This window comes from Pelobates fuscus, chromosome 12, assembly GCF_036172605.1.
Source record: "Pelobates fuscus isolate aPelFus1 chromosome 12, aPelFus1.pri, whole genome shotgun sequence".
NCBI lineage: Eukaryota > Metazoa > Chordata > Amphibia > Anura > Pelobatidae > Pelobates > Pelobates fuscus.
The window spans coordinates 16195269-16220083 of record NC_086328.1 but is presented as its reverse complement, the minus strand read 5'-3'; the positions used below and the strand labels follow the sequence as shown (position 1 = coordinate 16220083).

At 41.3% G+C, this 24815-nt stretch overlaps 1 protein-coding gene across 1 annotated transcript in view; it reads left to right on the top strand.

Annotated features, from left to right (window-relative positions):
* LRP3 (LDL receptor related protein 3) overlaps positions 1 to 24815 on the top strand; it is a 37216-nt gene that overhangs the window by 1739 nt on the left and 10662 nt on the right. The window contains exons 2-4 of the mRNA XM_063437720.1: positions 12337 to 12384; positions 15720 to 15858; positions 18887 to 19095. Coding sequence (XP_063293790.1) covers positions 12337 to 12384; positions 15720 to 15858; positions 18887 to 19095 — 396 coding nt within the window. The remainder of the gene's footprint in view (positions 1 to 12336; positions 12385 to 15719; positions 15859 to 18886; positions 19096 to 24815) is intronic.

Genomic DNA, 24815 nt, shown 5'->3' with positions numbered 1-24815 from the left:
CTATTGAAGAAAACTATGCAGTGTTTTGTTAGCATATTTCTGGGGTTCATTTTTATTTTTTCCATATTCCATGACTATTTTTGGACTGTTTGTGTCTGTGTTCTAAGTTATCGTTTTGTGTAGCTAATTGTAGACAAATGTTTTTAAAATTCCATTTTGTAACCACGGATAATGTCAAAAGCTTGCACATACATGTATATAATATATACAAACCCAGATATAAACATGTATTATATTGTTATTATTCACTATTCTTTGTGAAGGATCAGGCCATACTTTGATACTATACTAGGCTGAATACAGGTCCGAGCGTCAGACTGTGGCCTTGTTGCTCTCCAGGTAGGGAAATACCTTTTAAAGGGGAACCATCGCTACCCAGGACTTTAAATATTATGTTTACTTTTCCCATATATTATACAATGTGTTTTTAATGTGTGAAAAATAAAATTAATTTATAGTAATCCACACATCTTTATGCTGCAACTGCGTGCCTCCATCTTGGCTCGTTGTCAGTCATTGTTATAAGGTCTGTCCTTTGCTTGAAGAGAAGAGGAAAAATTAAACAATGTTTTAGTTTTCTCTCCTCATTTGGGATGTGTGCCCTTGTTGTGTTTGGACTGAACTAGATTGCGATGATATTTGCTAAAAGGTTAACAAAGGCTATAGTTGACTTTCCAGTGTTTTATGCAATGGTGTCAAAAGACACTATAGTCACCAAAACAACTTTAGCTCATAGAAGCCATTTTGGTGTATAGATCATGCCCCTACTGTCTCACTGCTAAATTCTCTCCAATTTAGGAGTTAAAGCCCTAGGCCCTAGTCACACCTCCCAGCATGTGACTTACACAGCTTTCCTAAACACTTCCTGTAAAGAGTCATCTAATGTTTACATGTTAATGTTTACATGTTATTGCAAATTCTGTTTAACTTAGAATTTCTTATCTCCTGCTCTGTTAATTGTTTGCTAGACCCTGCAGGAGCCTTCCGTTATGTAATTAAAGCTCAATTTACAGAGCAGGAGATAAAAACTTTTGAAGTCAGTTACACCAGATTGAAAACGAAACCCATTTGTTTTCATGCAGGCTGTGTCAGTCACAGCCAGGGGAGGCCTAACTAGGGCTGCATAAACAGAAACAAAGTGACTTAACTTCTTAATGGCAGATAATTGAGCAGTTAGACTGCAGAGGCACGATCTATACACAAACACGGCTTCATTAAGCTAAAGTTGTTTTGGTGACTATAGTGTCCCTTTAAATATTTTTTTTCTGGAAGTAGACGGTATGGAAAGTTTGGTTAATATGATGCTTTGAGTGAGTTGTCTATACAGAACCATCACTTCCCTGGAATAATCATTGATTAAAACACAGTAAATCACCAATAAATTGTGTTCACTTTTGAGATCCTGTTTTTGTTTAAATTTATTTTAGATATAATTCCAATTACATTGTAATCCAGTTCAGACAAGGCAAACCTTTTTAAATGAAGAGGATAATAGAAACGTTGATTAGTCTCTCACTTTCACTATGCAATCTGCAAAGGACAGAACTTATAACAATGATTGACAGGGAGCTAAGATGGAGGCGCCCAGTGCCGGGAGAAAGAGGCGTTGATTTGTACATATGATTTGCTTTTTCACACCTTACAAATACATATTTTGTTAAATATAGGGATCAGTAGACGTGGTATTAAAAATCCCAGAAAGGGACCGTTCCCCTTTAAAGATCATTTGGGGACATTTAAGGGCACTGGGAGTTTACATAGACCACATTGCTAGAATCAGAGAAAATGTTTATACCAAAAGCTAAAAGGCTTCTGGGAATGTGAGAACTGTACAGATAATTGCATTGCAATGGTCCAAGCAGGAGCTAATGAAGCAACATAATGGCAAATGATTATTACACAAGATTATTCTAGTAGTTCTGTAATTAATAACTTTTACAGACAATTTAAAGGGTTATTCCAAGCATCACCTCTACATCCTGCTGTTGTGGTTATGGGATGCCCAAAGTACCCTGCCACAGTTCCCCGGTAATGGAGTCAAACTGTTTGGCTCTTAACTGGGTCCTGCTGAGCGCCAAGGCTCCTGTACTCCTTCCTGAATTATCCCGCCGGCCATTCTTTGGCTGATCACTCTTGGCCAATTAATAAAATTCTGTGCATAAAATATAGCCATTTAAAAAATTCTTGCTCCATGCTTGCTAATGATGCCCCAACGACGATGCCGGAAGTTGTGTTAGACCTCTGGCAGCTAAGGGGTTAAACGCTGTACATACAGACTCCAGGCACCATGACCACTTCAAATTACTGAAGCGGCCATGGTTCTTGTAGTAACCCTTTAAAAAGAGTTTATTCATTCAACTGGCACATGTGATGAATTGCACAAATGGAAACCATGAATAGCTGAATTGGGGGGGGATTCAAAACTGCCAATTAATTTTTCAAACTTGCAATTCACTGTACAGTGATTGAATACGGCTTTGTGATTGTGTGATAGGTTCAGCGGCCACAGTTCACATGACGTGACACCATCAGTTACTGTTACCTGTCTGCAAATGTTCAGCTTTTAACGCAGGCTCGCAATGTGAGTTGTTATACTGCGTGTCTTTGCTGTAGCGTGTTATCATGTTCATGTCTGGCACGTTGAAGGCCCTTGGTTGTACATCATTGTAAATAACAGTTTAATTCTCAGTTGCTTCCCATTGAAACCCTCTGCAGAGCTTGCTGTGCCTGTTCGCAGACGCACAGCCCTTCGCTGACTTACAAGCCATCTGCCTTTAGTGCTGAGCGATGACATCATCTGTAAACCAGTAAGTGAAGGGGCTCTTAAAGGGGCCGACGCAGCTTTTAACATGGAACCATTGCTGGATTTCAGAGGTTTAGCGGAGTGATGCTATTACCGTTAATCCAGTGAAAAGTGTTTAGCTTTGACTGGGGAATGGCATTGAATTGTATGAATTAGTGATGGTTAGGCCTGTCCTTTGATGCATTGCAAACCTTGATAGGAGTCCGAAGAATTAGAGAATCTATCCTTTGAATTCCAACATTTAAATTGGGTTTTAAATAAAGTTGGGTAAAAAAAAAAGGGGGGTTTGAAATAGCATTGATCCCATTAATCGAAGTGCTGTTCACTAACCGAATCTTCATATTCTGGTGTATAGGGTCTGTCTCAGTCGCAGAAGCTGCCGCAGAGGTCTATGGGATAAGTAAGAGTAATTCCACTCATCCCATGTGATAATTGACGCGCTCTATAAGCTGATAATATTGACAGCAGACATACGGTGACTGCTATAAGTTTATACTCTGCCCAATTCGCAGGTTATTGAACTGCATCAATTAATAAAGCCGCGGCCCATGGTTCAGCTCGCTCTCCTGGTAGGAGACAGGGCACTGTCTGAGTTGTAGGTGTGGTGCCTAGTTAATGTTGGTCAGCTAGAACGCAGGCTTCCTGCTGAGTGATTGACAGCTTTGAGGGACAGGCTCAAAGCTGTGTGACCATTACCTTTACAATCATGCAAAGTAGTGATGGTGCTTAGATGGTGCTTTAATAATGTAACTATTTGGGCTGGATTCAGAAATGCTCAGAATACTTGTATCACAGGAGTAAGAGCCTCTTTAAAGAAAAAAATATGACACACTATACGAATAAAATTAAATACATCAATGCTGCTTAAGAATAAATATATATATATATTTATATTTACTTTGAATTCCTGACTGTTAGCACTTTATTGAACAACCATCAAAAGAATCCCACAATCTAATTCATTTAGTGAATCAGACCTTTTTGTTTGTTTTATTTATGAAAATCATTCCCGGCTTTATATCTGGGTCAATTCTTTGCCTGGTGAACCGTTCTTACATCAGAATTATAATATTTATCCGAATAATGCAGAACTCTGGTTGTAGTGAGCTCTTTTGGAAATGCGTCGGTAAGAGAGCAGCGGGTTTAGAAGCTAGCCCCATACGGCTGTACCCAACACTGCTAGTTAGCATGACCCAGTGGGATTTATTAATGCAGATTGCATCATTGTCTGCAAGAACACGACCTATCTTTACATGGTGACGAACCTTGTGTAATGGCAAACAGAGTTCAATATACACCAGGCTTAGAAACCTAGGAGATTATCACTGTTTATTGTGCGTCTTAAAAAAGCGCAGCTCATTCTGTATGTTGTGTTTCCCTTATTGGGTGCTGTCTTGGTGGATAGCTTGTTAGTTGGTGAATCAATAGCTGCTCTTATCTGTAACTTGCCCACGAATGTTTAATGCTCCTATAAAATACTGGATTTAGAACCATATGCAATTGGAGATGGCAAGGACATTACAATCTTCTGAGTTTGGACAAAAAAAGTAAATTTTTTATGGCATAGTCTGCAATCATATTTGCAACGGGTGTGTATTGCCTATGACAATCCTACACAGCCTTTGACACATTAAAGATTGACTTAAGAGACTGGATCTTGGCGTCATGGCCTATACAGACCTGTCTAGATTCATTGTTAAAGGGACTCCATAGGCATTATAATCATTTCATCTTATGGAATTGCTTATAGTGCCTGGAATCCTCTGGCAATGTCTCTCTGTTCAGTGTTAATCCATTTTCAAGCGGTTTAAAACAGAATGAGAGTCCCTGGCTGCACACATCCTGGCCCCCACTGATGGTAGGGCTATGACAAAGCTTACAACTTCCTTCTAGCCATACCAATTTATACCAGCAATCGTCCGCTGTGATAGACTAAACGTGGTCAGCTGACACTCGCAGCCAATCCCATCTGCCCAGTGTTGCTCAGGCGAATGCTTCCTCATTACCCCAAACAGCACAGAGGAGATGGGGCTGCTTTGTTCGTTTGGCATTAACACATTAAAAATGGCTTAACTTTGAAAGTAAGGACCGCACCAGGGAACTCCAGACACTATAACTACTTCAATAAGATGAAGCAGTTACAGTGCCTACAGTGTCCCTTTCAATAAGGTGTATGTATCTATCATGTTTTACGGCCAACAACATTGTCGGCATGAAATGTGAGTCCTGCATGCTGGGCCGCAGTTTTTTCATATCAAGTTAAGCTCTGCCTGTAGCACAAGTGGTATAGGTTCTAGGTGGCTAATGTGTAGTAAATATCTGGATGGCGAACCACATCAGAAATGCAGAATGTACTGCAGGGTCCATGTTAAAAGATTAAGGAATGATCTGGGATCCTCCAGACTGGAACTGAATAAGTGGGGCAAGCTGTAGGCTGTAATGTCTGTTTCTGGTGAAGCATTGCCCCGTGGTAGTGGAATAAAATTCCTTAAGAAGACACTTGAGTTGAAGTTGGCCACTCTAGACTGCGTTGCATTGCACTGGACTGTTTTAGCCTGTCTCTTTCCTCCTTTATATATGTACATGAAACAATGGCTAAGCAATGAGCAAATGGTCCAATACACGTATACAAAGAACCTGGCACTAAATTAGCATCTGTACATGTAAACAACAAAGGACAAATTCTGTCTTTGCAAAACCATTACAAAATGTGTGCGTAAACAAATCCACGGTGCGACTGCGTGGGCGCAAGTATTGACAAGCCAAGATGCTGTGGGAGGCAGGTGGGAGCCATCCAGTGAAGCTGCCCCAAGAAAGACAAAACAAGGACTGAAAATGCACAAACTGTCCGGAGATGTGCAATGATCATGGTACACTTTTTTTTAACAATAAAGAAGTGTCTACCCAACCCAGAGCCACATTGCCACTAAATCCAAAACATGCTCGATAATGATGCCAAGGTGTGCACCATGCCCAGATACAGTGAGTTAATGGAACTAAAGCTGCTGCTGGGTCATTATATCTAGAATAGTTTCCTGTAATTAGATGCCCAGTTACCAAACCTTGAGCACAATCTAGTTGCCAGTAGAGTGTATGGCATTGTGCCACCTCTCTTTGCCCTGGGCTAGATTTTGCATGCCAGATCCGTTGTTTCGTCTCCTAAAATAACATCTAGAAAGCCTAAAGGAAATATATCCATCATTCTAAACATTTTTCATTTTATGGAATGTATGAGCAGATTGTTCTTTGATACATGTTATATCTCCTGTATTTTGTGTCTCTCCCTGATATAACCTATATGCATGATTTTTGGTAGTTAAATGGTTAAGCACAAAAATAATGGAGTATTGGAGATACCACATCTATACCTAGGAGACAGTTCTCAAGGCAAATGTACTTAGCGGGAATCAAATGGAAGAGGAGTACGGGGAGGTAAAATCCTCCACTTCCCAGATAATGAATGGAATTACACGTTCTAGATTTTATTGTAATCCTCGACGATGTTTTTAAAGTGATCTGTTAGGCTGATAATGTTTGGACGATTGCAGTAGTGAGCATAGTATTTTACAATTCCTGTGAATCATAGTGAAATATTTTAAAATGTGCAAAAATATTTCCAAGAATAGAATGTCACAAATATGAGAATAAACCTTGTAGTTATAATTTATAAAGTCTGTATGGACATTGTTCTAAACTCCGCTCAAATACAAAAGCATCGGCCAACGGATTGTACTTGGAGAGAGATATAGTGTCACAATCTGGAAAATGGTGCAAAGTTCTACAAATCTAGTGTCAACCAATTTTACAAACACCCCAATTAAATAGCAAACAAGACATTGTTTTTATACACAATCACCAGTTTTATACGTCAATTTGAAATGTCCCTACTATACTTAACAGTTTTAATCTAGACTTTGCATTCTAGTCTGGATCTATTTACTAAGCTGTGACTTGTCAAGTGGATTTCCAATTTTAGACCAAAAGAAATTAACTCCGAGTTAGCCATGTCTTTTAGCCTAAATCTTAAAATTCACCTTGAATTGACACTGTATTGAATAACCAGAAAGCGAGGGAAAAGCAGTTATAACTGCTTCGCATGCTTTGCAAGCAGGGTTCGGGAAAGAATTACTGTCTATTGCATGCCCTGAGACTGCCTAAACATGATGTGCATTTTACTTTGATGATTTCTCAAATCTTTGATATTATCGTGTTTGCACCTGGCTCCCCTTGTTCTCAATTAGCTTGTTTTTTGCCTTGCGGTTTCCTTTTTTCTATGTAAATTTGAGGGGTTTCCTCCAAAAAGCCTTGCAGCTGTTTCCTCCCTTGCAGGTGGGCTTGCGTCGTGTTCCATTAAGCAAGCCCCCTTAGGCATAATGGATGAGATCCCTCTCGAATTATTGAAGTATTTTGGCAAGTGCTTTCTTCTTGGCAATGTTCTTAAGTCAATATTGAGACAGGCCTTCACTTCTCCGATCTTCGAGTTTGTGTCGCTGTGTGGTTAGATAATTGCACCCATTCATGAAAAAAAAATCCCACCTTGTTTTTTGGCAAAACAGAAGGAAAAACTAAATGTTTAGAGGCTATGCGCAAAGATGAACCTGGGATATTTCCAAGATTAATCCTGTTGCGATTTGCTTGCAAAAAAATACATAAAAAAGAGGGGGTTTTTTTTCAAGCAGCGTGGGCGATTGCCTAAGATTTAAGGAAAAGAGATTCTACCTCTGAAATATATTTATAATGTCTGGTGCTCTTTAAATAAATTGAAGAGGGAAGTTAGAGAGCAGTATACCAGTATAGGGGTATTAGAAGCACATAAAAAGTGCTATAGGTAATAGTACCAATGGGAGGCTAAAGATGAAACAAAAAATAATTTATTGAAAAAAATATATATGCTAAAAATTGCTAGAAACTTGGCAATCACCCAAAGTGTAACACACAAATAAATAAAGTGGAAAAACCTGAAGTAAATAATTAAATGAAAACGTGGTATGGTAACCAAAAATTAAAAACAGCTAAAGTTGCACTCTAATTATTCTCACATTAACCTATAAGGTTAGATATAGATGAATAAAATTCAATTGTAAACCTGAATGTTGTATTGTCTTGTAGAAATAAATATAGCAAAAATAGCCGCCTAAATAAAAAAATACCTATATTTTAAAATATAAATATACATGACTGACCTAGGTTAGTAACATGCACAGTACTTTGCTAGTGTATCTATTTTATGAGGCAAGTGCTTATTAGTATACGCATGGTAGGTAGGCTAAACTGTGGGTCTAGGCGTATAAACTAAGGCTACATAAGTGTAAGAAGAGATGAGATGCCTAGGGTTGCAGTTTGCAAAACATATATAAATAAAACCAGTAAAGATTACTGGCAAATTGCACAGCGCGTATGAGTTAATAGAGGGGAAGATCACCGGATTTTCAGTGTTCAGTGTCCGGTGCAGTCGGCGGCCACCCGCCTCAAGTATTTAGTCCAGTGCTTGCTTTAGGCAATAACCAGTTTCGGTGTGGTCTGATTGCTAGCTGATGGCTTCTCCAGGGTCGTGGGACGGTGGGGGCAGCACTCTCCCTCCTTTCGGCTCCGGGATGGTTCGAAGGTTCCCCCGTCTGTGAGTTGAGGGGTCCTCCGCCTGGGGTTCCCTCCTGCAACTGACCTCACCACATCCCGGTCAGCGTCGCGGTCGGTACCATGCTTTCTCCTGTGCGGGAGCGTCACGCTGGGCATAGGTTGCTGGGGCCGTAGAAGGGCGAGCAGGTCGGGTGCTCCTGCGTAATTCCTGTAATTTTTTTAAGGGGGCACTCTACACACCATAACCACTACAACCTTTTGTAGTGGTTATCATGTGACCAGGTTATCATGACACCAGTAAAGCAGCCTCGGTGCCTTCCCTGCTAACACCATAAGCACTACAACATACTGTGGTTGCTTATAGTGCTTAGTGCGCCGTTTAAAGAATTATGTAGCCATACTTGTTAAATATGTAAAAGATGGAAAGGAGACGCGCCCAACATGTTTGTTCAGTGAATTGTGAATGGTAGGAAATTTGACTTAAAAGGTTTACATTTTCCTTAAATTCTAAACTAAAGTTAATAAGGTGTCCGAGGTGTCCGTATTTAGGAAGCAATCCTATAGTTGTCATTCTGTGTATCGGTCTTTATTTTTTTTTTTTTTGTCAGTCTGTTTTTTTTATTTTAGTTTTTTTATTGAGGTTAGAATTTGTCACAAGATACATGAACAATCGTTCAGTGCAAGTCAAGGCATAACTGATTATCTAAATTTTAAAGAATCCCAACCTTTTAAAAAAAATGTATTATAAGTAGCATCAAACACAGGCTATGCAGATATACAAGAACTACGCAATCTAGATGAATTTCGTGGACATGGAGATTGTTAACTAAGTAAAACAGGCATATTACGAGACCACTGGTACCAACATTTCCCTCGCCCCTTCTCTTAGACGTTTCCACTAGGCCTCGCCTGGAGGGCCGCTGAAATCCAAAGCAGGCACCTTATGGCGCCTTTCCCCAAAACACCTCCCTTAGTTCTTAGTCCAGCAAGTAAATGAGTCCCAAATAGGTGCTAGATGGGGGTGGTGAGAGGCAAAGAACTTCAAAAATGCAGGTGGTTTCTGAGGAGCACTCTCGAAGCGCGTCCGACCGCCATTAGGCTCAAACCCCGCCCCCGGCGATCAAAGTATTTTGTCGTCTGATGAATCCACCTGAAACCCTCTGGAATAACTGTTTGATTTCGTGATCACGATATTCAACATACAAATATTTGTTTTAAAAAGACAATTGTCACCTCCTCACTGAAAGGTTTTCTTTAAATGGAGTATATGTACGAAAAAAATAAGTAAAACCCGTCCCTACCTTCAGTGTATGACAAGGTCATTCAGCCATTATAGCGTACAAACCTCTATATAGTCTGTATGGTCCTCCCTTATCAGACCAACTAACTGTCAAATTCAAACCATATCTGACCCAAGGTCTGTCTGTGTGTGTCAGGGCCGGACTGGGAAAAAAATTAGGCACGGGCATTTTTCAATCAGAGCGGCCCCCTAAGAAGCGGGCGGGGCCAGAGAGGGTGGGTTTTGTCATCACTAGTGACAAGCACGCCCCCTCTCAAAGTGAGCATGTTGGTTCAATGCGCAGAGCCCCGCTGAAGAGCTCTGGCATTAGAAAAAGGCCCTGTATTTGTTCTGCGCAGCGCAAGCAAATTTAATAACATGCTTGCGCTGTGTTTGCTTTTAAATTGTCTCTGGTGTCTCCAGAAGTGGGATACCAGAGGACAAAAGGGCCAGGAAAGTGTATGGTGCATGTGTATGGAGCCTGCTTGTGGGATTGCGTGTGTGTAGAGTGTGGTGTGGTATTGTGTAAATAGGTCAATTTCATTTGTGTTTGTGGTGTAATATGTGTGGCTAGGGGCTGTAAAGAGTGTGTGTATAGGGAGCATAGTGTTATAGGGGATGTAGCGAGTGTGTGCATACGGGCTGTAGTGTGTGTGTATAGGTGACGTAGTGTGTAAGGGTTGTAGAGAGGGTGTGTTTAGAGAATGTTGTATGTGTTTGCTGACAAGGAAGGTACTGTGTGTGTAGGTGGTGCAGTGTGTGTGTGTAGGAGATCTACTGTGTAAAGGACCCAGAGTGTGTATAGGAGAGAGTGTGTGTGTGTGTGTGTGTGTGTGTGTATATATATATATATATATATATATATATATATGTGATGTGTGTGTCTGGGGGTGCTGTGTGTGTGTGTCTGGGGGTGCTGTGTGTGTTTGGGTGCTGTGTGTGTCTGAGGGTGTGGCTGAGGGTGCTGTGTGTGTGGCTGAGGGTGCTGTGTGTGTGTCTGTGGGTGCTGTGTGTGTGAGTGTGAATGTATATTTTATTTAAATTTAAATATATATTTTTTATTACTAAAAAAAAGTCCCCCCCCCCCCTCCCTTCTTACCTTTAGCCTGGGAGGGGGGGGGAGGATCCATTCTGCCTGGGGGGAGGAGGGGTGCCGTGCTGCCATCCTTCCCTGGTGGTCCAGTGGTGAGAGTGAACTTTAGCCTGAAGGCTATAGTTCACTCTCGCGAGATCTGAGCGTTGCCGCAGCAACGCTCAGACCTAGCGAGAGGACCTGGCGGAGCTGCTGGCTAGAGCTCCGCCGGTCCTCTCTCCTGCCTCCCTCCCTCACACACTCTCCTGCCGGCGGCCGCCTGGAAGTGTCTCTGGGCCGGTGAGGGAGATCTTTAATCTCCCCACCGGCCCATGGAGACACACAGCAGGGCTGGCGCTCGGGTAGCGCTGGCCCTGCAGGGGCTGGCAGGGGAGATCCTGTGATCTCCCCTGCCGGCCTCGGCCCCACGGCCATCGCGGCCCACCGGGCATTTGCCCGGTGTGCCCGATGGCCAGTCCGGGCCTGGTGTGTGTATCTATCTATCTGTGTATCTATCTATCTATCTATCTGTGTATCTATCTATCTATCTGTCTGTGTATCCGTCTGTCTGTGTATCCGTCTGTCTGTGTATCCGTCTGTCTGTGTATCCGTCTGTCTGTGTGTCCGTCTGTCTGTGTGTCCGTCTGTCTGTGTATCCGTCTGTCTGTGTATCCGTCTGTCTGTGTATCCGTGTCTGTCTGTGTATCCGTGTCTGTCTGTGTATCCGTGTCTGTCTGTGTATCCGTGTCTGTCTGTGTATCCGTGTCTGTCTGTGTATCCGTGTCTGTCTGTGTATCCGTGTCTGTCTGTGTATCCGTGTCTGTCTGTGTATCCGTGTCTGTCTGTGTATCCGTGTCTGTCTGTGTATCCGTGTCTGTCTGTGTATCCGTGTCTGTCTGTGTATCCGTGTCTGTCTGTGTATCCGTGTCTGTCTGTGTATCCGTGTCTGTCTGTGTATCCGTGTCTGTCTGTGTATCCGTGTGTCTGTGTATCCGTGTCTGTCTGTGTATCCGTGTCTGTCTGTGTATCCGTGTCTGTCTGTGTATCCGTGTCTGTCTGTGTATCCGTGTCTGTCTGTGTATCCGTGTCTGTCTGTCTGTGTCTGTCTGTCTGTCTGTGTCTGTCTGTGTCTGTCTGTCTGTCTGTGTCTGTCTGTCTGTGTCTGTCTGTCTGTGTCTGTCTGTCTGTGTGTGTCTGTCTGTGTGTGTCTGTCTGTCTGTGTGTGTGTGTCTGTCTGTCTGTGTGTGTGTGTCTGTCTGTCTGTGTCTGTCTCTGCCTATCTATCTATCTATCTATCTATCTATCTATGTGTCTGTCTGTCTGTCTATCCCTCTCATATTAAAGGGGGGGGGGGTTATTTTTTATTTTTACATACACTTCATTTATCAAATAATCCATTTATTTGTATGTTTTTCAATACTTGATATAAGTATAATTTTATTCAAATGTAGCATTGAGGTGGCCGTTGTCTTTTAAGAGTCTATTGGCGAGCTGACACATGATTTGAAGAAATTAAACTGACACAAAATCCCATCACAAAACCTATCTATAAATGTAGAAATGTAAATGTTTAAATAATATATTCTGTTTTTGTTTTCTCCTCAGTTAATGTTTTGTCCATTGGATGGATAGATACGGCGTACTCCTTTGCAGGTAAGATCTCAAATTTCAAATTAATGTATAAATATATATATATATATATATATATATATATATAATCTCATGTAATGTAGAAGCAGTGAACACTATGCTTTCAACCTGTTGTCAAGACTACATCTTCCATGATGCTTTCCCAAGAGCATCATGGGAAATAATGTTCCATGTTGGAGAGCTTTTGCATGTTTGCAACTTCTGATGTGATATTGACCCTGTGTTCTATTCAGGGGTATAGTTACTTTTACCTGTGGTTATATCAATATACAGTTACTGATTAATTCTAGAAAGCCATTTTATCTGTTATTAATAATACCAGTGGCCAATTTGTTTATTTTTCCATATTCACAGATCACGTTTATTCACACTCTGGACAAAGCACTCCCTTCTCTAAATCTGCATTTATTTTTGCCTATATTTTGGGATTTGATGTTTGGTTCGCTAGAATTGAGTGTTTATTGAATAAACCTTTATATATGAAGGGAGTTCTTGTTTATCCATAACTACGCTGCAATCGCCTGTGGCCAGATATTATTCTAGCAGCGGTGGCAAAGGGAGCTGTGTGTATACATCATTAACCTTTCCGTTGTGGTCAGCGGTTCTGTTCGGCCGTATCGGGTTGGCAGGAGCTCTCTGGGCATTTTTTTCAATAAATCTGTACAACGGTGTTTCTATAAAACGTTTACATTCAGTCATTCATCTTTAATGCATTAAAATGAATATTGTATATCACCCACGGAAACTGATGGAGATGAGGTTAACGAATTACATCCCGAGCATATATCGAACATGAGACCTTTTCTTTAGTTTTGCAATGCATGCAGTAAAATAGCATAGGGACCATGACAGTAATGCAGTTACAAGTTTAGGCATTGAACCTCGTTAATACTTGTCCACGCGATCGTGGATTGGGGGTAAAAGAATGAGGTTTTTGTTTTTTTGGGGAGTGTGTTCCTACTTTGAAGCACGCATGATTGAAGCTTGGGAGGTAAGCAGGGTAAGGCTTCATAATTTATGCCCTTTGCCCTACTGGTACCACTATGCTGTTATGCAGCACTTCCCCTTGTAGAGCAATTAAATGGAGAGAACAAGGAGGGGGGAGATTAAGTAAGTGAGCCAAAGGACAGAAGGCCGAGTTAGGGGATCGATTTAGTCAGATGCGCTGCATTAACTGCCCTAACTTTCAGTGGAGTGGTATAGCCCGCTATGTGTAGGTAAAGTCAGAAACTAGGCCGCCCATATACCCAGCAGAGTAGGGAGATGCCCAGTAAGGTAGATAGGTACCCAATAACTAGGCCAGATTAACCCGTTGACCTATGCTAGACTCGGATGATTATACAAAACTAGGCCGCCCATATACCCAGCAGAGTAGGGAGATGCCCAGTAAGGTAGATAGGTACCCAATAACTAGGCCAGATAAACCCGTTGACCTATTCTAGACTCGGATCATTATACAAAACTAGGCCGCCCATATACCCAGCAGAGTAGGGAGATGCCCATTAAGGTAGATAGGTATCCAATAACTAGGCCAGATAAACCCGTTGACCTATTCTAGACTCGGATCATTATACAAAACTAGGCCGCCCATATACCCAGCAGAATAGGGAGATGCCCAGTAAGGTAGATAGGTACCCAATAACTAGGCCAGATAAACCCGTTGACCTATTCTAGACTCGGATCATTATACAAAACTAGGCCGCCCATATACCCAGCAGAGTAGGGAGATGCCCATTAAGGTAGATGGGTATCCAATAACTAGGCCAGATAAACCTGTTGACCTATTCTAGACTCGGATCATTATACAAAACTAGGCCGCCCATATACCCAGCAGAATAGGGAGATGCCCAGTAAGGTAGATAGGTACCCAATAACTAGGCCAGATAAACCCGTTGACCTATGCTAGACTTGGATCATTATACACAATGAGGGAATTAAAAGGATCATGATAATAGAACATGAAACACTGGGGAAAATAAAGTAGAAACTGTCATTGCTTGGTAGCTGCTGTCCGGCTTATAGCACGGTAAGTGCACGAGTGGTGAACCAAAACTGTAGCGTTACTAACTGGTGGGTCTGTTGGAGAGGGGAAAATAAATCAAGTTCAGTGGTGAAACATTCTTTGTGTCTGCATGAGAAGTAGAGCACTATGAAGGAAGAAAGTTACCAAAATCAAAGTATGTACAGTCTTAGCCGTTTGAAGTGGGCTTGGATGTAGGTCGCTTGCCATCAGCAGGGATGAAGGGTTGTATTGCATCGACATCCCAGTGATGTGCTTCTTGCGTGGGACATTGTTGCGGCTAAGCAGCGACGAGGCCTAAGGCTAGTAGGAAAGTCTTAGATTCTGAGATGTCCGTAAGCCTGTGGGTTGCTCCGTTCGTGAGACTTTTCTCTAACTCCTGTATATCTCAAGCAATGGATTCTAACAGGAATATTTACTAAAGTAGCAAATCAAAGTGAATTTCAAATTTAAAGGAACATTATAGTGTCAGGAATTCAAACATGTATTCCTGACACTTTAGTGTTGAAATCACAGATTAGGCCTCTGGCCCCCTTACCTCAATTTAAAGAGTAAAAACTCACCTTTTTCCAGCGCCGCACAGGTCTGTTGCTCTACTACTTTGGTTGTGATCATCAAAATGGACGATCTCTGCCAATCCACTGCTATCCCATAGGAAAGCATTGGGAGACTATTGTGCATGCAAAACACTGCGCAGCACCGATCAGCAACTGCCCAAACAGATGCAATAAATCAATGCAACTCTATGGGGGAACGTTCAGTATCTCCATGCAGAGTGTAGAGACGCTAAACGTCAGTGCTCCACACTGTGCAGCACTGCCCCAGGAATCACCTCTATTGTCCATCTGCGGCTCACCAGAACAACTACATTAAGCTGTAAACTATACATTAAGCTGTTGTTGTTCTGGTGACTATAGTGTCCCTTTAAGATCAGAGTAGCCGATCTGTAAGCATACCTAACTCAGGGGGTGATTAAAAATAGAACCAAAAACCAAACTAACAAAAATTAAAACAAACACACGTTTGATCTTATGGAGTTTATTTCCTTACCATAGATTTCTCCCCCCCCCCCCCCCCCCTCCCCCCAATTCATGCATTTCAGACTAAAAATTCCACATGGTTGTCAATTTTTTATATTTTTTGTTACAGAAAGAGATTGGCCTGTGAATACTTTTAATGACTTTGTTCTTATTTTTCATCATGAGATTTCTGTTCCATTTTGATCTAGTGTATTGTACGTTGGTTTTGTTTTCCGACCTTGCGTGTGCTTTATTAATAGAAATCATTTCTATTCTCATTTCCATCCGCGATGTGACAGCCGCCTGCGGGGGTAAACTGGAACAGCACACAGAGAGGCGAGGAGTCATATATAGTCCAGCCTGGCCCCTAAACTATCCGCCTACCATGAATTGCAGCTGGTACATACAAGGAGATCACGGCGATGTTATAACGATAAGGTAAAGTCATTTGCATCTTGTCATAAGTGTTACTGCAGACAACCGTTAATACATTTATCAGTAAAGGGAAAAAAATGATGTTGTGCTTTATTTTTTTTATATTTTTGTCAATCTTACTTTGAGAGATATAAAGAAATTACACAGCCAATTCTGTAAAACCAATACCGTATTTTAACCCCTTAAGGACACATGACGTGTGTGACATGTCATGATTCCCTTTTATTCCAGAAGTTTGGTCCTTTAAGGGGTTAATACAAGGAAGATAGTCGATTTGCCAAGTTCATACCAGTATTACGAATTACTCGGCTTATCGTTGCCCTTTCAAAGAATTATAGCTGAAAACAGAATACAACTTATAAGAGTATAAAAACCACAGGGAGGCCACGTATCGGAAAGAGATCTATAAATATCGAGAACACGGGGTGCAAAACTAGGAGCACGAAATTTAATCCTGAGAGAGAGCCGTAGAGAGCTGTAGATTTTACCAGTCAACAGATTCCCGTACTTGGTAAGGTTAGGACAATCCTACAAAGTCCAAATAGTAAAGCAAAGAAGTGGTACCAAACCATCACCACAAATCCAGGAACATGTAGTGCCCAAGTCTTTCCCCTTGGAGGGTCTGTGCAGGGACTCAAATTATAGGCTATGATGTCTCCTCCAAGAGGCCTTCCATGGATGTGGGTGATGTAATCCCAAGTGGCTCTCAGCCTGGGATGGTGTGACTGTGGTTGGAGTAATGGCAGGCATACCAGGTATCCGAAGATTTAATCTGTGCTGTCACTTACCCCCATCTGGAAGGTATGTATCAGGTCTTCTTGGAAGTGGTTGTTGGTACAACTGAGCCAAGAACTTCAGGGTAATCAAACTAGAGAAGTATATCCCTTGATGGTGATATCCAAAGTTGTGCCTCCATTCCGATGCACAGTCCATGGCCCAGTTTAGTGAGCAGGCTTCACAGTGGGGACCGGGATAACTCCCACAGTTCAAAAGGGGGGTGGTGGGGAAACACCACAGCTAGATGCGTTGGATCCGAGACAAGATATCAACCGCCTCCCTCATCAAGGCTGCAGCTGTAGAAACCTTAGGCAAAAGAGGAACAGCAGTCTGCCGTCTGAAAGGGAGAGTCAGTAGTGTTATTTCTAGGGTAATCGTGTGGATAATCGGCAATTAAGTAGCTGAATATCTGCCAAACTCGTAAGAATTGCTGAGGAGTTCACTTGCTGTGCAAACATCTGGCATGGCAGTCAATCCCCGTGCCCAGTTCTATGTTTTATTTTTTTTAATTTTGAAATTTTTTAAAAGATACATACACATTAAAAAAAAAAAAAAAAAGTTAAAGGACCACTCTAGGCATCCAGACCACTTCAGCTTAATAAAGTGGTCTGGGTGCCAGGTCTAGCTAGGGTTAACCCATTTTTTTTTATAAACATAGCAGTTTCAGAGAAACTGCTATGTTTGTGAATGGGTTAAGCCTTCCCCCAAAGCCTCTAGTGGCTGTCTCACTGACAGCCGCTAGAGGCGCTTGCGTGATTCTCACTGTGAAAATCACAGTGAGAGCATGCAAGCGACCATAGGAAAGCATTTTAAATGCTTTCCTATGCGACCGGCTGAATGCGCGCGCTGCTCTTGCCGCGCGTGCGTAATCAGCCGACGGGGCGGAACGGAGGAGGATCGGAGGCAGAGAGCTCCCCGCCCAGCGCTGGAAAAAGGTACGTTTTACCCCTTTTCCCCTTTCCAGAGCCGGGCGGGAGAGGGGGTCCCTGAGGGTGGGGGCACCCTCAGGGCACTATAGTGCCAGGAAAACGAGTATGTTTAAAGAAACACTAGAGGGTCAGGAACACAAACATGTATTTCTGATCCTATTGTTAAAAACACTATCTATCACCCCTGCCCCCCACCCCCCTTCTGCCCTCCTAAATATAGTAAAATCTTAACTTTAATCTAGTCTGCTGGTGCTGACATCATCAGAAGTGGTTATTTCAGCAAATTACAATGCTTTCCCATAGTAAAGCATTTGATTTGTTAAGAGTTTCAATTATGATGATGTTAGCCAAGGAGGTGGGCTAGGGGCCACAGTCAAAAGCCACCCTGTCACCTTTCCTCAATGCATCTCTATGAGGAAAGTTCAGTGTCTCCATGCAGATCTGGAGACACTGTGCAGCACTGCCCCAGGAAGCACCTCTAATAGCTATCTGAGTAGTGGCCACTGGAGGTGTCCCTGGGGAGCAATGTAAACCATTCCTTTCCTCTGAAAAGACAGCTTTTACAGGAAAATGGCTACAGGTACTGACTATACTCACCAGAGCAAATACATTAAGCTGTAGTTGTTCTGGTGACTATAGTGTCCCTTTAAGTTAGTCTAGTTTTATTTTGTTGAATAAAAAAATAATAATTATAATGGATTATAATTATTCCTTATAATATGGTATTCAATAAATAAATATTTGCCTTTTACAAAACCTTAATAAAATAGAATATTATACAATCCTAAAGTGCGGAGATCCTAATCCCTGTAGCTCCTCATACATTGCCTAAAGCCTTGCTTGTATATTCTATGTACTACGTGGCGAACCGCCATTGGTAGACACACAATCCGCTAAGTTCACTCTATTTACACTCTTCATATATCGTTGCCCTAAGTGAACCAGACACACTGTTAGTACCCACTAGCCTACCTATTACCACTTCAGAGGTATATGCTGCATATTTCTTATGTTGTCCAAATATAACCTATGCATTATCATGTTGTTATGCTCATGTCTAAATAAAAAACAGATTGACAAAAAAAATAAAAAAAAATCCCAAAGTGTGTATGTGTTGTGTGTCGTTACGTAAACTGTCTAGCATAGCATTTTGTATAAAATACAGCAAATGTTTAAAGAACAGAGACCTGTTTCTGCACCCCATTTATACCAGTGCCTATCACTCTGTTTGTAACCCTGTGATAACGTGCTCTGAATACGAGCACTGTATGAGAATGTTACATTAGAAGTATGCTGACTGATGCCTGTTGACTTGCATTCGACAGTTTTAAGAATTTTGACCTAGAAGATTCCCACAAGTGTTCAGTCGACTGGTTGTTGATCGGCCCGTCTTCGAAACGGGAAGAGTACAAGGTCTGTGGCTCCACCACCCCTCCAGCTTTTACCTCGTCAAGGGACCATGTCTGGATATTTTTCCATTCTGATGCTACGAGCTCAGGGCAATCTCAGGGATTTCGTCTGTCCTACATCAGAGGTATGCTGAACACATATCATCCCTTGCTTATAGCTTAGTGATGCTAGTGGTTCCTAGTCTTGTCCTCATGGCCATCAGTGTCCAGGTTTTGTCAATATACCCCATAGAAAAGAATCCTCTACTGTTATGGGGGTCGTGAGTAATAGGTTTAGGGACCACTGACGTGGTCATCAGGACTCTTTTCAATCTGGTGTTTGATGTGATCATAAACCAGGGACACAAGGGTGGTTTTGTCATGACGTGATGCTGACTTCATGTTTGCTTCTTCTGTGAGATCCTGACAATTGACTCTCTTTAAAAAATATTCTGATTGTGTGTCAATAGTTTGAACATAGAAATGCAACGCATCTAACAGCTGATAAGATCCCCCACTAGACCAAAGGGTTTTAGCCAAAATAATTATGGGAAAGAAAAAAGTTATTGATTTAACACTTGTCTTATTCTGGGGAGGGAAGGGGAGGGAAGGGGAGGGAAGGGGAGGGAAGGGGAGGGAAGGGGAGGGAAGGGGAGGGAAGGGGAGGGAAGGGGAGGGAAGGGGAGGGAAGGGGAGGGAAGGGGAGGGAAGGGAAGGGAAGGGGAGGGGAGGGGAGGGAAGGGGAGGGGAGGGGAGGGAAGGGGAGGGGAGGGAAGGGAAGGGGAGGGAAGGGAAGGGGAGGGAAGTATCTAAAAAGTAACTTTTATTAAATCGCTAAAACATGGTTTATTTGTGTTTTAATCTCTACATAACTAGGGCCACTATAATACTATTATTATTGACATTTATATAGCGCCAACAGATTCCGTAGCGCTTTACAATATTATGAGAGGGAGATTTAACTATAAATAGGACAATTACAAAAAAACATACAGGAACGATAGGTTGAAGAGGATCCTGCTCAAACGAGCTTACAGTCTATACTACAAAATCAGGTCAGAGTGTCACAGTAGGCCTCCATAATATCTGTTAATTTGAAAAATATCACAAGGTTAAAAACATGCTGTAATCCGTAAAATGTGCGATTTCTGATGAAGACTCAGTCTTACTGCTACAAAAAAAGACTATTGTCCCCTCAATAATATTGTAGTTTCTATAATCACCACCAGGGGTCTGACTACCTATGTTCAGTTTTTTATGTGTAGAGGAAACATTCTCATAGATCGCCATTAGGGGGCCCTTTTATAATCACCAACAACAGGTTTCAGAACGGAGAGAAATTGGCAGCAAACGGCGGCTGTTCTCTAGTACACCATGATTTAATGATCTTATACTCACAGCTACATCTTTGCCAGCTGATTTGCAACTACATTTCTTCTCCATGTCAAGGAATTACTTAAATTGCAATCAGCCTAATTTTTATTAAAAACTGCAACACGGTGCATGTACTAACAGCAATTCTGGGGCAACATTTTAGAGGTGGAATAGACGGCACGAACATTATTTTGGCTTCCATGGTAACTACTCAACTGTTAAAATAATAATAATAAGCCTATAGACTGTAAGCTTGTTTGAGCAGAGCCCTCTTCAACCTATCGTTCCTGTAAGTTTTCTTGTAATTGTCCTATTTATAGATAAATCCCCCCTCTCATAATATTGTAAAGCGCTACGGAATCTGTTGGCGCTATATAAATGGCGATAATAATAAGTGTATTTCCTACGTAACTCCAAGAGTGCCTTAGACAGATCACCTCTTGGGGCTGGTGAATCCATAAATCTCTGGCCCTTTGTTCCTGAGCCAGTCCTGTCTCTTAAGATTTACGCTGACCATGTCACCCACGTCCCGTAACTTACTGTAAACCTTCAGATTTTTCAATGGAACCGCTTCTTTGTATAACTTATTGGTTAAAAAACCCACAATAAAAAAAAAAACACAATAATGTGTCAAATCTGGACTGTAGTGTAAGTGATCATTAATTGAGGAATATTTTAAAGAAAATTAAAAAGGTCAAACTTTCTGCACATCACTACACAATCCACGCTCTGTGATTCCTTTTCCGTGATTAGACTGTCAGCTTCTTGGGTAAGATATGCAGGACCCTCCCCTTTGTTTTCTGTTTCTGTTCTTATTTTGTTTGTTTGTGACTTGCTGTTTTGATACATGAGCTGTAAAGCCGTGAAGTGCAGTCACAAATAGGGAGCTGGAAAGAAATAGGCAAAACATAAATGTGCATTTAAAGCGTGGATGACTGATCTGATACACCAAAATATAATGCTCATTATTCTAGTCTGTCATTCCAGTTACCAGGATATGATGCACAGCCATTCTGCTTTTACAGCAGATTTCAGAGATACAAATTTTGAGAACACAGCATTATTTTGCAAATCAAATTGTAAACTTGGGTTTTATTAATTGCTTCGCATATATATTGTAAAAACCTAGGGATTCATTCAGTGGGTTAATTACAATCCCAGTGATTGTATGGATTTGTAGGGAATTAAAGGACCACTATAGGCACCCAGACCACTTCAGCTTAATGAAGTGGTCTGGGTACCAGGTCCAGCTAGGATTAACCCTTTCTGCTGTAAACATAGCAGTTTCAGAGAAACTGCTATGTTTATAATGGGGTTAATCCAGCCTCTAGTGGCTGTCTCACTGATTTTATTTCTGATGAGATACTGGGAGCAACTTACCCTATTCGTCCGACCATCTGATGAGATACTGGGAGCACATAAACTCCAAACCGTGGGAGCTGCAGGATCAGTCGTTCACGCCAGGTCACTTGCCGAAAATCACTGGCGGGTCATAAAAGACGGACCGGCTGGAAAGTTCAAATCCGTCGGCGGTGTGGTGAAGCAGCAGACAGCACGTCTACGCGTTTCGTCCTAACTGGAGAACTTTTTCAAGACAATGTATGCTGTCTAAGAGCCGGGTATATATACCCACTCTTAATTGTTTCATAGAATGGTCATGATTGTTGATTGATATACTGAGATCAATTACAGATCTAAATAGAAAATGCTGCAAGTAGATCAAGCAACACCAAATAAAATAAATGAAAACATTTATCCTTATTGGGACAATGTCATATTATTCACATCAAGAAATGCATATATGTAGAAATAAAATAAAATAAGGATTTAAAAGATTTTTTACTAATAAAATATTTCAATCTCCAATTTAACAAAGCTTGATGATATAAGTCAATCTTAGTTTGCTAGCCTTTATTTAAAAATAAAAATAATAATATAGTTGAATTACTTTATGAATCATAAAAATTTTTTTTTTTTTATATATATATTTAATTAAGAAAAAGAACATTGAAATAAATGCTGAGCACTGTATTTTTATATATATATATATATATTTAATTAAGAAAAAGAACATTAAAATAGATGCTGAGCACTCATGTGAAATTCATATAAGTGTCATAGTAACAATGGGGTCTATGGTTAATCACAGTATATATGTGGTTCCCAATTGATTCCCTCCCACATATAGAAACAGTGAAAAAACTTTCACTGACAGGGACAAAGAAGTATATATTCCGAATCTTAAATGTTACATTCCACTTCTTCATTTAACCCATTGGGGGTAAGTGTATTGAGTCTGAAGATCCATTTAGTTTCCGCTGTGATTAAAGCTAATTTTCTATTGGGTGTATTCTCTGCAATATGCTCAATGCCCATTACTATTAGCTGTGAAGGATTACTGTCATGGGCCATTTGAAAGTGTCTGGCTACCGAGGATTTTTTGTCACGGTTGCTGATGGCTCGTCTATGTTCCCTAAACCTAGCTTTTAATGGTCTCGAGGTCTGACCTACATATAGCAAGTCACAAGTACATATCAGCAGATATACTACAAATGAGGTATTGCACGAGATTCTAGTAGTTACATGGAAGTTCTCATCTTTAGAGGATGGGGAAAAATTCTTCCTTCCATGACATATGTGTTGACAGGTTAGGCATCGAGTAGCACCACATTTGAAATTTCCTGCTTCACATGATATCAATGTTTTGTTGGTTTTTGCAGTCGGAAGTTTGGAAGGGGCCAGTAGGTTCTTTAGATTCCTATTTTTACGGAAAGTTACTCTGGGTACTTCAGGGATACTGAAACGAAGCCATGGATCCAAACGTAGAATTGACCAGTGATTATTTAAAATATGAATGATCTGATTGTACGCCCTATTGTACGTCGTCGAGAAAATGGGACCTTTATTCTGACCAACCTCTCTAGTACTGATGTGAAAGTCAATCCTTGATTTAGGTCTCCTTTTTATCGGATGATTCTCCAGTAAAGATAGAATCTCCCTATGTCTGACTGAGGGGGGGGGTGATGAAATCGATGTATCCACTGCAAACCCAGGGATAATCGTGGAGTTCTTTCCGTCCATTCCAATTTTTCGCTGATTGATAAGGGAATCTCTATTGAGCCCTCTAGCCTTCTGGTATGCCCGACCAATGATGTTCGGATCATAATTTTTATCCAGAAATCGCTGGCAGAGGTCCAACGACTCCTCTTCAAAATTCTCCAAAAAGGAACAATTGCGTCGGAGCCTGGTGAACTGGCTAAACGGGATATTATTAATCCACGTAGGATGATGACCACTAGTGGAGTGCAAAAATCCATTGACATCCACTTGTTTTTTATATGTTTTGGTATGGACATGACCAGATTTCCCACTCAAGATTAAATCCAGAAATTCAATCGTCGATCTGTTTTTGTTGCTCGTAAAGGAGAGCCCCCACTCGTTGTTATTAAGACTTTGAACGAACTCCTCAGCTTCATTTAAATCGCCTTCCCAAATGATCAGGATATCATCAATGAAGCGTTTGTAGAATTTCAAGTGCCTCTTCCAGATAGGGTTATGGTAGATGTTGGAATGTTCCCATAGACCCATAAAGATGTTGGCGTATGCTGGGGCAAAGCTCGCCCCCATTGCTGTCCCTTTCTTCTGTAAATAAAATTGCCCGTTGAAACTAAAATAATTGTGGGTTAAGATGAAGAATATGCTTTCAACAATAGCTTCCACTTGGAAACGTGGAAGCAGAGGATCTTCCAGAAGGAAATGTTTGACCGCTTTCAAACCTAACTGATGGTCAATATTGGAGTATAGGGCCGCCACGTCAATAGTTAACCAGCAGAAGTTCTCCTGCCACACAAACTCTTGCATCAGAGACAGTACATGTCCTGTATCTTTAATGTAGGAGGGAAGGTGAATCATGATTTTTTTGAAGGTGAGTGTCTACCCATTTTGAGAGTGGTGCAGTCAGAGAACCAATAGATGAAATGATGGGTCTCCCCGGCGGGTTGGTGAGTGATTTATGAATCTTGGGGAGAAAGTAAAAAATGGGGATATTGCCTTCACCAGAAAGGAGGAAACCTTTCTCCAATTTGTCAATAACCTTCATGTCAAACATCTTGTTCACCCAAGCCCGTAATTCTTTAGTAAAGCGGGTTGAGGGGTTGAAGGTGAGAACTTGATAGTATTCTTGGTCTCCAAGAATTCGATTAGCTTCCTCCAGGTAATCCTCTCTATTAAGAAGGACAATCCCTCCTCCTTTATCTGCTCCCTTTATAATGATGTTATTATCCTTTTTAAGGCCCTTTAGGGCTGACATTTCGATATTAGTGAGATTGTGTTCCAATTTTCGATCTTTCTGTTGCTTCTCAAGATCCAGGACCAGGTGTTTAAAATCCTTCATAACCAATTCATAGAAGATAGGAATGAACCCTCCTTTGTCAGCTAGAGGATAGTATGTAGAACGAGTTTTAAGTCCTGTGGATATGCTAGCCTCCAACAC